At 44.9% G+C, this 16395-nt stretch overlaps 1 protein-coding gene across 1 annotated transcript in view; it reads left to right on the forward strand.

The window, feature by feature from the left end:
• The window catches only part of MTHFD1L (methylenetetrahydrofolate dehydrogenase (NADP+ dependent) 1 like), a 2103853-nt gene that overhangs the window by 1660060 nt on the left and 427398 nt on the right, over nt 1-16395 (forward strand). Inside the window, exon 25 of the mRNA XM_069608130.1 lies at nt 4743-4850. Within this exon, the coding sequence (XP_069464231.1) occupies nt 4743-4850 (108 nt within the window). The remainder of the gene's footprint in view (nt 1-4742; nt 4851-16395) is intronic.

Raw genomic sequence — 16395 nt, forward strand, 5'->3', positions numbered from 1 at the left:
GGGGCTGGGTGCGAGCAGAGAAGTAAGAGGTTCTTACCAGCCCCCCTGATGGGGTGGGTTGTAGGTATTTTGGAAGAATCCTAGGATGACGATCTGAGGCAGAGCCTGGCTGTTCTGGGTGCACCAATGCATAGGTGTGTGCCAGCGAGCTGTGTGAAAGGGTGATTTGTGGCCGCAGATCTGCAGTGTTTGAGGACAGTGCCATGGGCAAATCGGGTGGTGTACGCTGAAAAGTGACTGCCACCCCGGGGTGGTCTGTTGGAGAAGTGAGGATTTCCTTTGGGATGGGTAAGGCTGTGAGCAAAATAGATGGGAAGGGCGTTGGTGAGGGTCGGGGGGCGCTAAGAGGACCTTGTGTAAGTTGTCTGCATGGACAATGCGCGAGTATTCAGATGCAGTATAAGGGGTGTCACTTCTGGTGGGGGTATAGAGGCTAGGTAGGAATGGGGTGGGCTGGGATTTAGGTATGGCAGGCCTAGGGGTGTGCTGTGATAAAAACCTGTAATGGCTCATTATAGTAGTGGTGGTAGTGCTTGTCGGTTTGGGGGTTTTGGGTGAGTGATGTGGTATGTACCTCGTGTGATCAGATCTGGTGGGTAGGGTGTGGTGGCGCTAAGCATGTTCGCAATGGGAGGCTGGACGAGCGTGGGCTCTGAGAACGGGCCAGGAGTGGAAGTCTGGATGCTTTGGCTTGCAGGAGCAGAACTGGCGGGAGCAGGGGTGGGGGCTAGGTATGGCCATGTGATGCTTTCATCACGGTGGTTGGATATCTTCTCTTCCTCCTCCAACACCTTCTTGGTTATCAACAATGTATAGTTCCATCTGAGTTTGTCTGCCTCTTCTTTGAGGACCTGTCTCCCTAATTGGAGTCGCTCTACTAGACCTTTTGGACTGTTCTCAATTCTTTGTCGAACCAGGGTCTTATTCAATGTTTTCAATTCCCCACTAGTTTTTTCCACATGTGAGAAGACAATACTATTTAAACCCTCTTGGATGCCAAGAGTGGTGACATCTGTCCATTTGGGGCTAAGAAAATGTTCAGTAAGAGGGACCAAATCAGAATACAAACATGGTAAAACAGCCTATAAATTAAGATGCAACCACTTTGGAAGAGTCATCTATTTATGCACAAGGTTGATTTCCCCAATGAAAGGGAAATAATGAAAGGTTCATGATCGCTATCCATTCGGGGGATAGTGCCACAATTATTCACTAACCTGCATTAGAATATAATCTATACCATTGCAAGGTTGTAATCCTATATAATTAAAATAGCTTGCACGATGAAGTGCATTTTTATACTGATGGGCCTCAGGCGGTCCATCCCCCCAGACATTTCTATGTCTGGTACCCCCACCCCTATATTTTCCGGTAAAAAAATATAATTGAAAATTAACTGTCGATGTAACAGTGTTGTAGCCCCAGACCTTATACCCTTCACTTGGTAATGCTATTATGGATAATAAGGATACAGTTAGATTATTGACATCACCAGCTACCTACACTTTGTGCAGTCCCTGTTATGGGTACAATGTAATTGCGTGAAAAAAGTACTCTTATAAGAGTGTCTGTTGTCTTGGGTAATTCAAATAGTTTCCAAATATCTTTTTTCCTTTTCGTTTTTTTGAATCAGAGCCAGAGGGGTGCATGCACACATCTGTGTATTTGATGTAAGGCGGAAGCAAACAAAAGTTTAAATAAATACTTGTACGCCATCCGCTCCCAGCCCCGTAACACAAATGCAAAAATGTGCCCTCAACCAGTTAGCTAACCTCCTTTATATCCAGTCTTTAAGGAGAACAGTTTGGAGTCTCATTTTCACTCCTGACGCCTAACTGTCAACTCTACCTGAGTCAGGCCAGCTCACCATTTTGAGAGGAATGAATGAATGAATGAATGAATGAATGAATGAATGAATGAATGAATGAATGAATGAATGAATGAATGAAGGGAGGGGATAGGGTAGAAAAGCACACACAGCATATGGGTTAGAGGAACATACTTTTATGCTGGTTACATGTATAGCTCGTTCATGGCTCTTAGTCTGTCTCATTAGCGGGTATAGAGGAACAGCAAACGTCATTGACCATGCAAAAGGTGCTTTGCATACCTCACATCTATCATGACCTTGCAAATTTGTACCATTTTCTGAAAGTGCAGTCGCTGCAGAGCCCAGAAATGCTCCTGTACAGGATGTATGCCAACAGTACAACCACCAGTGCACCAAGCAATTATCTAGTTCAAGATTCCAACTACCTGAGTGGTCCTAAAGACCTGATCATGTAAAGGTGGCTTTCAGCAAGCAGTGTGTGTGTGCGTACATTCATAGACGTGTCCAGGGTACTATGCCTGCTAGGCATTAAAATGTTTTTTTCAGCAGGTAATGCATCTGCTTCAGAACCTTACATGTCATTTCAAATGATTGTGGTTCTCTCAACTCGTTCATCTTTTGTCCAATTTTACATTTTCACAGCAACAACAAATGTTTCCTATTTTGATCGCTCCACTAATAACACTTGTGAAGAGCACATACATTGGGCACTCTGTGGGGAGGCCCTTTTCTCCCAATTTTAGATTTGTGCTCTAATGATTAATTTGTCACCAAGGATACAAAACCCTCTATTTGGCATTTTGTTTGGCTTTCTTTTATTGTTGGTTTGGTTTGGGCATAAATTCACTTCCCTCGGGGTAAGCTATAAGCATTACAGGGAAGCACGTTAGTTGCTTGCTTTCGTCTGACAGCAACTGGCCCTACTAAAAAATGTGGTCTGGATGGCTTTCTTGCGCATGAGACTAGGAGACTTGTCGTACATTGTTTTATCATTTCAAACATCATTTGCACCCCTTAATTCCACAATCCTGAGACCTCTTTCCCAGAATTCTGCAAAGGTCTACAAGGGCTCCTTGGATGATCCTCTTTTTTGGGAGTGCCTCTATTATGCGGCAAACAACCGTAAGACTTGGCCCCACACAGAGCACAGATTCGCTTGAATATATCTCTCTATGCTCTTCTATTACCTGTACATTGAATGTGTTCCCAATCTTCTGAACAATTCATTCAGGAGTATAATTTTCATTGACTACTTGTATTTACCATACTTGAATGCATACTGAAAAGTGGAGATTTGGCTTCGCCTTTCCTTATGAAAAACAGTTAAATAATTCCTATAGCCACTCATTTCTGTTTTGAGTGATTGTACTTCATGGACCTCTTATGGCAAGCCTACGGCAAGTGTGATGCACTTTTACAGTGACTGAAGACCTCCCAGCTGCATTATTTGAACAAATAACAGACTTGTAGTCATGCCAGAATAATCTGCACTTATAAGGAAAACCAGCACCAGACCAAAAAATAGAGGGATTTTTTATTTACCTAAATTGGTGTTCAAAAAGGTTTTCCTATCAGTGGGCATGCCCATGGTACTAATTTGCCAGCTGGAAAGAAAGAAAAGTTGAGGAAATAATGTGTTGCCTGAAATTTGTGGGGACTTTTCTGGGGTGGATAATGTCATAGACAAGCCTGCCTTCCGATCTCTTAATTCTCATTTTTAGGCTTATCTGCTACTGTCACAGAAGTGCAGTAGACTGGTTTGTGTCTTCTGAGGAAACTTTTTATTGGAGAGAACTGTTGGGTATAGCACTCTTTTATATTACAACTAGCGGGAAAGCCTATGTACACGAGCTAATGTGCGTGAAGGAAGACATTTTCAGAGTGTAGTTGTATATTATGTGGTATAGATTAACGCTATTTATGGTAATAGAAAAAGGAATGTAAATGATCTTGCTTCTTTTACGTGGATGAGTAGTAACCTCACAGAATCCGCTGACAGTTCAGTTGTTGCTTCTCATAGTCTTAGATTTCACTTGCAGGTTTTGGACTCAAATATATAGGGGCTGATTCATGGGATTTGTGCGCCAATGTGCCCGCAAATCCCCATTTGTTAAACAGGGATTTGCAGGAGGAATGGCCCACAAATCCCTATTTTTTGGCGCACAAATTCCATGAATCAGCCCCATAATGTTGAGGGATGTCAGAGTAATACAATTCACATGCAGCATGATTCGAAGTAGATATGACATCATAAAATAAAGTAAATTGAAGTCAAATAAAGTTTAAAACTTACATGAAGAATATTATTTATATAATTATACATACCAAGAAATGTTGCAATGAATAATTACATAATACATAAGAACATTGAAAAAAAGTTATTTATTTTGTTACAGAAATAGTGCTTAATCAAATGTACATTTTATTTTTTAACATATATTTTCTTAGTGAATGCAACTTGAAGTATGCGCTTTTCTGCAGCTAACTGTATGTTGTTGTTGAAATACACATTTTGTTCAACTGGAAGATGAACCTCTTGCATGCCTAAGACAACAGATCCCTCTAACAGTGATAAAAGGTGAAGTGGGCAGGTCGGCTTCGCACAAACATACATCTGGCCTTTCATTATATAGTACGATGTAGGATCTTGTCTTCTCCCTGAGAATGTTTGCTTGAATGTGTGATGTCAGAGTGGGTGATGCCATGAGTGGATGTATATGGAAGATCTGCCGCTGGTGGTCCCACCACTGACAGTTGTAAGACTTACCTTGGTATTGGACACTGGCGGGTTCTCTTCCTAGATGTACTTGAAGCAATGTACTTAAAACTAAATGAAGGGATTACATGTAAACCTATGAGGCTCCAGCATCCTATATGCTTCAAATGTGTTAAGTTTGTTTTTGTTTTTCAGCTTCCCATTGTTGAAAAGATCAGGACCATTGCTCAAAGAGTCTACGGAGCTGAAGACATAGCTCTGTCTCCAAATGCACAATCAAAAATTGACCAATACAGTCAGCAGGTAAGTTTCTGAAATAATGTATTTCATCCTAAAGCGCTTAATTAGCAGTTACTAGCTTTTACTAATATTAGAGGAGAAAACCGGTCATTGATGCAGTGCCAGCATACTTTTTATATGCTTGTTTCTGGGTTAGATACTAGTAGGCCCCTTATTTGTGCATATTGTTATAACCAGTTATTTTTTTCAAAAACAATTTAAATAACCGTAACATTGCACCAGGTCTGCAAATCTGCTTGGGTATTTTAGTTTCAATGGATCGCTTTCTCCCACGGATTCCTCATCGGATAGATGTCCACTTCTGGCTTCAGCTGCTCAGAAACAACTTCCAGGGGTGGAATAGTGGACCTCGACTCAGCCGTCGATCCGTCTTAACTTGATACTCGAAAGCTGGCTCCGGACATGATGTTGGGCGTCATATTTATCGGATATGTACTGCGTCGCTGTGCCCCGTACCTCAGTGCCTTTTTTTGGTGCGCTCAGCAGGCTGCTCTTAAGGAACGCTAGCGATCCGGTTTTAATAAAATTCTGTCATTGCGATCTTCCATGTCAACGCCTTGGATTTTGGGCTTCAAGCGCTGCTTCTATTTTGGCTCCAAGATGTTGGTTATCAACCTGCATAACATCTGTTTGTGGTGCCTCCGCGCGGGTTACGACATCGAGGGGTGAGCATCCTGCAGCAAAATGAACCCAAAGTTCCTTTGGGAGCGGGCAGCTAAGCTTGCGTTAGACTGACCGCTGTCTAAGTCACCAACGTGGTTGATAGTTCTGTCTTCGGCGATTCCACTCTTGGAGCCACTTGTCATCCTCGCATAAAAAGAAGAGGCATCACCGACGTGATGCCAAGTCCTTGTGGAATGCTGCAAGTCGTCTTGGGGGCCGGCGTCCAGGGAGGACTTCAAGTCCCAGATGTTGACCATGTTTGAGAATGTGGGTGTTGGTGAGCCCCTGAAACAGCCAGCTCTGATAGTTACAGTGGCGCCCCCGGTGATTCCAGCCCTGGGATAGCACCGATTCTGACAGCGTCAGGGGAGCCTTTGGGCTCAGCACCAAGCAAGTCTGGCTGGTCTCCGATGCGGGACCTTCCTGCGTACCTTATGCTCTGATCATTCTTGATGCGCCTCTGGCGCCCAGAACATTGTTGGTACAGATAGCCATTCCTTCAACATCGATGGACAAGCTGGTGTCGCCAGCGATTATCTCGATCTGACTTCTTCAGATCTATGGTACACATTTTGTAGCACAGATGACCGAGACCAGGGCGATGTCGACCGCATTTATTCAGGGGGCTGCTGGGTCCGACCATTTTGCTGACCAGGCAGACCTCATTGCCTTGGCAGAGGGACTGCATGACGCCAGTGGGCTGGACATTTCCCCAGATCTCAAATAGCAGCAGGCCCACTCATGCCCATACTAATGCAAAGGTTAGGGCCCTCGTGGGACAGGGTAGTGGACACCTTGGGGCTGAACACTGCGGCTGTAGCTGTCTAGGGCTATGAACTCAGACATTCTTGACGAGGGTCCCACTACGGAATGCCATTCAATCTGGCTATAACCAACCCAGTCGCCTCCTTATGGCAATGGCCCTGCTTCATTCCCCCGGTTAATTCGAACCTGACGAGCAGGTATAGGCCAGCAAGAGGAGACCCTCTCTTTCTCTCCTCTCAACCCACACCAGAGGGTTTGGTTGTTCAGGCGGCCACGATGTCCACCAGGGCAGCTTCTTCCACGTCCAATTTGACTGCTGACAGGGAGCGCAAGAAAGTGGATACCCCTAGAAAGGAAGGTTTTCTCCTCTGGGAGCAAGGCTTTAAAGGCTACTAATGTCTCCTGTGGCTTTGCAAAATATTTGCTTGGACTGTGGAAAGCAGTTGAGCATGCAGCTCAGTGCATCCCTGAAGGGGAGTTGCAGGACTGTTTCTTGCAACTGGTGGATGACGGAAGGAGATGGCCAGGCAGTCCTTGCAAATGGGCCTGGATGTGGTGGACTGTGTTGGCTGAAAGATGGGTTCCGCTATGGTCCTTAGGCAGCAGGCCTATCTGCACTTTTCGGGGTTCTCCCCTAATGTGCAGACTAAATTGTGAGATGTGGCTTTTGATGGGGAGAATCTCTTCAGCCTGAATACCAATTACTCAGAGAAATTCAAGGAGTCCAAGCTTGCTGCAAAGTCACTAGGCCTAGCTGTGCAACAGACGGCCAAACGTTCCTTCATTTTCACTTCGAGGGGGAAGAGGCTACAGTCGGTGGCAGAGGCATTTCTCATGCTCTGGAAGGAGTAGGGGGCCTCTAGAGGTCAGCAGACAGCGGCAGCAGCGGATCTGCGTTATCCGACTGTGGCTGATTTTCCTGCGGCTGTAAAGTTTGCATGAGAAATGTGCGAACCACAAAAGGTTTCCACATTTCCCATGCGAACACATGTACATAACCCCTACATACCCATACCCATACCCCCACCCACAACATAAACATACGCTACTTAACGTTTTCTTCACGCTGAGTCCCTGCGGTGCCAGTTCCCTTTCACTTCCGTGATCGGGAACCAACGCCACAGGGTTTTTTTTTTTACGGGGGTTGCAGGGTTTTCCACTATACTCTAAAGTATAGTGAGCGGGGTTTGCGGGGGACACCCCTGCAGCCCCCAAAATCTTTTTTGTTTTGTAAATACTTACCTATAATGCTACCACCAAAGGTTCAGACTTTTGCTGTTCGAACCTTTGGTGGTAGCATTTTTAGGACTTTTTGTACATGCAACCTTTTCGATACGGTCAAATTGCAGCGGCTAAGGTGGCTCAGTCATCAAAGCTGTTTTTATTGCCCCTCCCACAACTCACAACTCATCACTTGTAATGGTGTCTATTCTGAATATATAGTTTAAGCTCTCAATAATCAGAATGCTCCTTTCAAGCTCATGGACCCCTTCCAGCTCAATAGTGCTCATTACGTGGGCAGAACGAGTGCGGGCGTGGATCATCCACAGAGATGTATACTAAATCAGAATGGCCTAACAGCCCACTAGATTTGTGCTCAGTACACCAGAGATAATGCTGGATGTTTGGTTAGCTCTCCGAAAAGATTGGCATTTGTGGACCTTTGAAGTACCCCAACTTCAATGTGTAAGAAAGGTAAAGCCAGGTCAGTAATACGAAACAGAATGTGTTCCGAGGAGTTGGGTCAGGGATTTTCTTTAGAGGTAACAGAATTATTTAGTGCCAGTTTGGGTTAGTCGTACCCCTCTCCCTAGACATACACTTTACATTGCCATCCTGCATTAGTACCCATACGATTTATTGTCTACGTTAAAAAGAAAACTATTGGTAAATCGTACCTATGATATTCCATTTAATGAAATTGGAAACACGGAAACCCGATTATATGCCAGCACTTTAGCTGAAACATAGACCGCATTGTGTGGCTATTGATTTGACCGCTTTAGTTTATTTTGTTTCAGCTGCCCTTGAAGATTTGTATTAGTGAACAAACTTTCAACACACGGCGAAACGTAATACTTGAACTCGCATGCCTCATGTGCTTTCCGGCATCCCTGGCCGACGCAGGCACACAAGCACACACACCTAGGAACTACCGTTCCCAGAATTCTCTAACGTCGCCTTAAGGAAACGTCAGGCGCTTCAGTGCCGGTGCTTCCGCGAAAAAGCCGGTCTACGGCGGTCCACGGCGTCCCACGGCACACGGCACGAAACGCTGCTGGATCACCTACAAATCCCTCCACCATCTAACTCGCAGGTATGGGCTATCCAAATCTTTGCAAGTTACTGTCCAAAGCCACTAAATTACAGCACCAAGGGCTGGTCCAAGATTATATCAGATCCAGACTTGATCTACCTAAACCAATCGCCATACAGAATGGAAGCACACCATCTTCAACGGACCCCCATACAACAACAGCTCAGGAAATGGTATCAGAAAACGCAAACCTTAAAATTGCATTACTTAATACCAGGTCAATGACAAAACATGCACAGGAGATCCACGATTACATTGTAGATGCAAAGCTAGACATTTTAGGTCTAACTGAAACATGGTTACAAGAACCAGTGGGTCCCACTATAGATATCGCAGTACCACCTAACTACAATATCTCTTCTAAAAACAGAGAGATCGGAAAGGGCGGAGGAGTGGCGATAATTGCCAAACAAACCCTTAAACCCTTTACCACTCCGATTCAGTGTACAGGATGCAAGGTCATTCACCTCAAACTGACACCCACTCATAATAATTGTACAAACATAATAGTCATATACAGACCACCGTCCCTAACATCTGATTTCAACAATGAACTAGTTACCATTCTTCACAACCTCAAATCATCCAACACCGAGACTATACTGTTGGGCGATATAAATAGATGGAGGGGTAATCTAAATGACAAATGGGCCATTACCCTAGAAGAGGATCTAGAGAACCACGATTTTACTATAATCAACAAGGGCCCCACGGCAGTCACAGGGAACCAGCTTGATTGGATCATCACAAACAACTCTAAAGTGTCTATGCTAGGAACTCATCCATTTATTTGGTCAGATCACTTCAAGATTGAAATCTCCCTGACTCTGAAACAAAAAAAAGTAAAAACAGAAAATACGCCTAAATCGGTACTTGATAGGAACCTGAAAAAAATCACTAGCAATATGCCTTCAGAAGGAATGAATAAAATCACGACTAACACTAAAGACGATGACTCATGTAAACACATATTGATGTACAATCAAGGCATGAAAAAACAAAAAAGTTAGACCTAACACTAATCACCAAAAATGGTTCAATGCTGAAGCTATTGATCTTAAAAAAGAAAAACTGAACCTCGAAAGGAAATGCTTAAAAGAACCCACAGAAACAAATAAAATGAATTGGAACAATGCCAACCGCAGGTACAAATCCAAACTCATTGAACTCAAGAAAAACTACTACAACAAGCTTATTAGAACTGCGGCTAACTCCACTGGAAAGCTCTTTCAGATCCTTAAATCCATAGACAAACCTAAAACACTCACTCCACCTTTCCAGCCCACAGAAACAGATTGTGAGGAAGTCCAAATGGCCTTCCATAATAAAATCACTAAAGCCAGAGAGACCATTCTTAACTGTCAGACCATACGCACACCGACTAAGATTAAACCAACAGAAAAGAAGATTGATTTAGGAAATACGAAATTTCACTTCAGGCCCATTACGTTGGAAGAAATGAAGAAAACACTCTCAAACATGAGATGCACTTCATGCTCGGAAAAACGTACTATCACCAAAACCTATCTTAGACAACTCTGATATCTTTGCTCCCTTCTTTAGAAGAATGGTTAATGCTTCATTTAGGGACCAAACTGTACCCACCATAATCAAAACAGTCACGGTCACTCCTTTACCTAAGAAACCCGACCTAGACCAACAAGACCCGGAAAATTTAAGACTCATAACAAACTGCAGTTTTCTGTTGAAAATTCTAGATAAAATAGCCACCGAACAACTCCAAAACTACGTGGACGACAACAACCTGTTACACCCCCAACAGTCTGGCTTCAGGACCGGTCACAGTACCGAGTCGGCTCTCCTAGACCTTCAGACTGAAATGTTGCCCATTTTGGACAAGGGCAGATCAGGCATATTCTTATTGGACCTCTCGGCAGCATTCAATCTGCTAGATCATACAAGACTCTGAGAGGACCTCGAAAACTCAGGAAACTGCTCACTAGAGGCAACTGAGTGGATAGCCTCGTTTCTACATGACAGGCAATCCAGGATTGTCTGGAGAAATAAGGCCTCAAACACCAAACCTGTGGACTGCGGAGTTCCACAGGGAGCTAGCTTCTCCTCACTGCTATTCAACTTGTATATGCATTGCCTTTGTACCATGTTGTTCCAAATGGGTATATTCTTTACCAACTTTGCCGACGATACCCAGCTGGTCTTCAAGCTCAGTGGGGATTACAAACAGGACAGCGACAAACTTACAACGTTATATAACACTATCGAGAGTTGGATGAAGGACAACTGGATGTGTCTCAACAGCACTAAGACCGAGCTGATGATCTTTGGGTCACCACAGGCCAGAAAGAAACTGAATCCCCAATACTCTTCATTCAGTATCAAAAACAACCAAATCCTAATATCCGAGAAAGTGAAGACTCTGTGAGTCTACCTACAAGCCTCCCTAGGAGCAGAGGCACACACAGCCTACTTAAAAAGAAACTGCCAGTACCATCAAATACTTTAGAAAAAAAATTGACATTTGCTCGATCATAAGAACATCATTGCCAGAGCAACAATACTGTCCAGACTTGATTACGGAAACTCCTTGCTCCTAGGAGCAAACAGTAAATGTCTGAAACAATGTCAGGTGATCCAAAATAACGCCATCAGGACAATCACAGGCAGGTCAAGAAGGGAACACACCACAGGAGACAGAAAAGATCTTCACTGGTTGGCCATGGAAGAAAGAATTATTTTTAAGTCTCTCACCATGGTCCATCGATGCCTATACGGCAAAGCCCCAGCTTATCTAAAGGAACAGTTTAAGTGGCACGTGCCACCTAGGTGCCTTAGATCTTCCAATAAAGGCCTCCTACAAACTATCTCAACGAAAAAGCAAAATGGCCTAGGCAAGGCTTTTCCGACTAAAAGTATCCAAAAATGGAATGAACTACCAACATCTCTGAAACTTGAAACCAACTATATTCAATTCAGAAAGAAATTGAAAACACTGTTATTCAAATAAATCTTTGAATTATGATAATCTTAGCACTGTGAAACGACCGTTTGCCCACTCTGCTGTCCCGTCTTTGTTCCTCTCGCCTTGTCTCTTTGGAATGCGCTGCGATGCCTGCGGGCTTTAGCGCTATATAAATAAATAAATAAATACCAGTTGGAGAATGGGTGTCTAAGCATTGATTCCAGTGGCAGGAGATTTCCTCCAATGCCTGGCCCTACAGCTCGTACAGTGAGGTTATTTTCTGCCCTTCTTAAGAAAACCTCCATACAGACCCCCACCACCTCCTTGCCAGCCAAAACAGGAGCTCCAGGAAGAACTGCCCGAGCAGAGAGGGTTGGGCTGGTATTACTGGTATTTCCTGGTACACAAGAACGGAGGAGGTCTCCGTCCCATCTTGGACTTCAGGGCGTTGAACAAGTTCCTGGGGAAAGGCAAATTTAGGATGGAGACGTTGAGAGAGATTCTCCATGCTCTGGAGTTGCAGGACTGGCTACGGTCCATATATGTGTTCTTTTATAGCACGCTTAATACCAGAGATTGGTTTCTAAGTGCAGGGATTGGGATTTGAACCTGCGTTGCTCTGTGTTGTCTTGCATCCAAGACCCTGAGCTATTCCTCCTCCCCAAGACGCTTACTTTCATGTGCCAATACATCAAAAGCACAGGATATTCCTGAGGCTCCTCATAGGGGACAAGCACTACCAATCCAAGGTGTTTCCCTTTTGGATTGATCTCCGCTCTGAGGGTTTTAACATAGCTCATGGTGGTAGTCGTGGTTCACCTCAGGAGATCTGGTGTCAATGTATTCCTGTACCTGAATGAATGGCTGATCCAAGGGAGATCGCCGGAGCAGATCCTGTCCCATCTCTCGGACTACTGCTCACTACTCCACTTCTCCCTGAAGTTGTTGAAGTCCCACACGACACCAGCTCAGAAGCTCCACTTCATTGGGGCATTCCTGGACACTCCGGCAGGGAAGGCTTTTCCGCCCGTGGAGAGATTAGCCAGCATTGTGCAGATGGTAGACCTTTTCCAGAACCACACTGCCTTACCAGCAGCTTGATTGCTCTGCCTCTTAGGCCTCATGGCCTCCTGTATTTTTCAGTGCCAGAGGCCAGGCTGCAAATGTAATCATTACAGTGGCTCCTGCAAGGTCAGTGGTGCCAGTACCTTGGAACCCTGAAGGAATTCCTCAGAGTATCCAGGTCTGTGGTCAACAACAGCAACTTGCAAGTGGGGGAACACTTCTGGCCTCTGTGACCTCAGGTTTAAGCGGTCACAGATGCGTCCCTGAAGGGTTGGGGCACTCACTGCAAGGACTTGTAGGTAAATGTCTTTTGGTCAGCAATGGAAGCTAGCTGGCACATCAACAGGCTAGAGTTGCGAGCCATCAGGTTAGCCCTGAAGTCATTGGCTCCATCTCTGAAGGGGCAAGCATGTCCTGATCTTGACAGACAATACGGTGGCCACGCACTACTTGATCAGGGAAGGTATGCCTGCCCCGGCAGGTGGAGAAGCACCTCTAAAGGCCAATATTTGACAAGGTTGGTGCCTTTGCAGCCATCTGCTTCATGGCCTCTCCGAGGTTTCCTCTGATCCTGTTTTGGGTCATCTGTCTTCCTTTGTCTTGGAATGGTAGGCTGTCGCCTCTGATGCTTGGGTGCTTCAGTTGGTTCGGGACCAATATTGTATTCCTTTTCTCAAGAAGCCCTGGATCTACCCCCTTTGCTTCCCTTACATGCGCAAGTTCTTAGGGAAGGACAAGTTCAGTATTGTGACTCTGAATGAGATCTACCAGGCTCTGCAGTACCCAAACTAGTTAGTGTTGTTGGCCCTCCAGGTGTCAAAAGAGAAATTATATCGTGCCTCCTATCGCAATAAATATATGTATATTGGCCTACGCCAAGCTGCTCACAAGTCGCTTGCGAAGGAATCCGTGTTGCAAGGTCCTGACCTTAGAATCAATGTAAGCCGCCATTTTAGGTCAATCAGCCATTTTAGGTTTGCTTTGTAAAAGTCACCCTGTGAGTTAAAATGGTGGACGATGTCATTCCAAAATACAACATGGCCGTCTTGACCTCTGTATGTAGCTAATATGTAACTTGCCTCCAGGCCACTTGTTGAGGTTGTGAACTGAGACCTTGTCCTTCATTGACCTGTGTGTAAAGGATTACTAGTGCAATGAAACTAATCCACGAGTATACGATAAGAACAATGTATTCAAATACTGAACGTAGAACATCTGTTTAACTACATTGTATTAATGTTTAAGAAGACCTACATGGAAAATCCCAGAATACACAGTTGCCGTATAGGCTTGTTGACAGATGTATTAAAAGCAAACCAGTTATATGCGGATGTGCGAGACTTGGCATGAACCCTTGATCGGTGATGTATTATTAGTGGAATATTAACCCGAAGTGGGGCTGGACATCGTGCTCACAAAAAGTATAAAAAGCCAATGCATTCTAATGTACAGCACCTCTCACTGAACACATTGAACCACGCTGGAGTTCGTTGTGTTGTACTGAGGGCCGATGGCTATCTGATTTTTGCTCTGTTCTTAATGACTGGATTCAGTATAAAAGAAAGTACTTTGTATGTTCCTTTGTAACCCGTGTTCGGTGTATTTCCTTTTGGGGTACTCAGCCTCAATACTTTGATTTTGTTTTCACACAATAACATTTATTTCCATGTGCCTATCCACTGGAAGCACAGGAATGTCTTCAGGGTTTTTATAAGCAGCACCCATTATCAATTCAAGGTGCTTCCTTTTGGGCTCACCCTCACCCCCAGAGATTTCTCCAAGCTGATGTCAGCAGTGCCAGCTTGTCTCAGGTGGACAGGATTTACGTCTTTACCTACCTGGACAACTAACTCATCCGGCTGCTTGCCAATGTAGCTGTCGAAACATCTTGAGGATTCTTGTCGACTGCTGCATGGCTTGGACTTCTTCCTCCCTGAAATTACTGAATTATCAGCTGGCACCTTTACAGCAGCTCCAGTTCATCAGACAGTCCTGGACACTCTGGTGGGGAAGGCTTTTCTCCCCTGATGAGTCAAGAGCATTTGTTAGTCACCTTCTCACAGAACTCGCGCATGCTACCAGCCTCAGCCTTCTCCGTGTTTTGAGCCTCATGCCATTCTGCATTGCCCTAGTGCCAGAGGCTCAGTTGAGACTGTGTTCTTTACAGTGACTGCTCTTCTGTCAGTGGGCTTAATTTTCCGGCAAGATTTCGGATCATATCTGGGTTTTGGAGAGGTTTCCTAGGGATTTTCAAAGATCGTCTTGCTGGGAGAATCTTTAAGTGGCAAAGCCATTCTGGCAAACGTGGCTTGACGCCAAGATTGTCATGAATGCTTCCCTGAAAGGCTAGCGTGTTCACCTTGAGGATCTGAGTGAGCGGGCTTTGATACCTGAAAGAGTGTTCTTGCCTATTGGAGCTTGCTTGCGATCAGCCAGTCATTCATTGTACTACCTCAAAAAGAGGAGAGTGCGATAATTGCCCCTTTGCAGGGAAGCCATGCAGCTTTTGTTTTGGGTTCTGAAGAACATCTCGTTCTTGGTGGCCTATCTTCATTCTCAAGCTTTCTGCTCATCTGCCTCCAACTCTCTAAGGCTCAGACGCTGCTCCAAGCAGAGAGTTGGCAGCAGATACATCTCCTCGGCTGGGGCCTCCCACTGGAACAGCCTCCCTGCCTTTCTCAAACTTGAGCAGATCCACCTCCGGTTTCGGAAGCAACTCAAGACCTTCCTTTTTGCTTCCGCTTTCGTTCTTCCTCTTCCCTGCTGATGCACCCGACTGCTCCTGACACTGGTCACCAGGTCACCCTCTGAACTCTCGGGCCCAGGCTCCTGCATGTCCAGTTGCCCTGCACTGCCTCTGGGCTCCCCAGCACTTAAGGGTCTGTAACTGCAACTCTACAGTCCCTTCTCTCCTCGCGCTTATGAGCCACGCGCTGGATGCACTTGTGAGTTAACTGCACTTCCCCTCTCCCTCTTCCCCACACTTGTGCGATCTGAATGACACAAGGCCTAGTAAGATCGGTTTTTGTCCTCCTTTTGTTTTCCTTGTCTTGTCATGCCTAGAAACACTTGTGTACAGGCACGTTATAAATGCCACATAATATATCATATCTAGCCAGGGCGAGGAATGAGGTGGCAGATACCCTGAGCAAGCAGGACTTTGTCTCTCATGCATGAGAGCATTGCCCGGCTGCCCTTTCAGAGATATTTGACCTACGGGAAACTCTTCCAGTCAACCTGATAAAGGACAACAGGAAGTGTACACTTTTCAGTTCGAGAGAATTTCCTCTGAGGTGAAGTTTAGGGGAGGGGCACACCTTTCTAGTTGAGTGGACGTTAAAGCTCCACTATGCATTCCCATTAATTCCAGCATTTCCCTGAGTGCCTGCGAACTGGGGCTTCTCCCAGCCCTTTACGATGGGTTAGCAATTCCATAGAGATGGACAGTGGATGCAGAGTTTACTCCGACATCAAAAATAGATCAACTCAGGTAGTTGGCAAAAGATGCTGTTTTAATATCAATTACCTAAAACGGGGAGTACAACAGACATCCCTCATCGTGATCTCTCTCGAGACTTCTCAAAGCATTTCATAAAAAAATTACATTCTTATAGTAAAACATCATCATAGTTGACGTTTAACCTGCGTATCTCTAACGTCATCCTATGTGGCAAACTACAAAAAACCTAATGGTGAGTGTGATAGGTTCTTCAAGGATCATCTAGGTATACAATCCATACTCGTTTAGGGCAGTGGAACAATGCGATAGGCTTTTTTACATCATGTGGGACAACTAA

This window comes from Ambystoma mexicanum, chromosome 4q, assembly GCF_040938575.1.
Source record: "Ambystoma mexicanum isolate Mex_15411 chromosome 4q, UKY_AmexF1_1, whole genome shotgun sequence".
Taxonomy (NCBI): Eukaryota; Metazoa; Chordata; class Amphibia; order Caudata; family Ambystomatidae; genus Ambystoma; species Ambystoma mexicanum.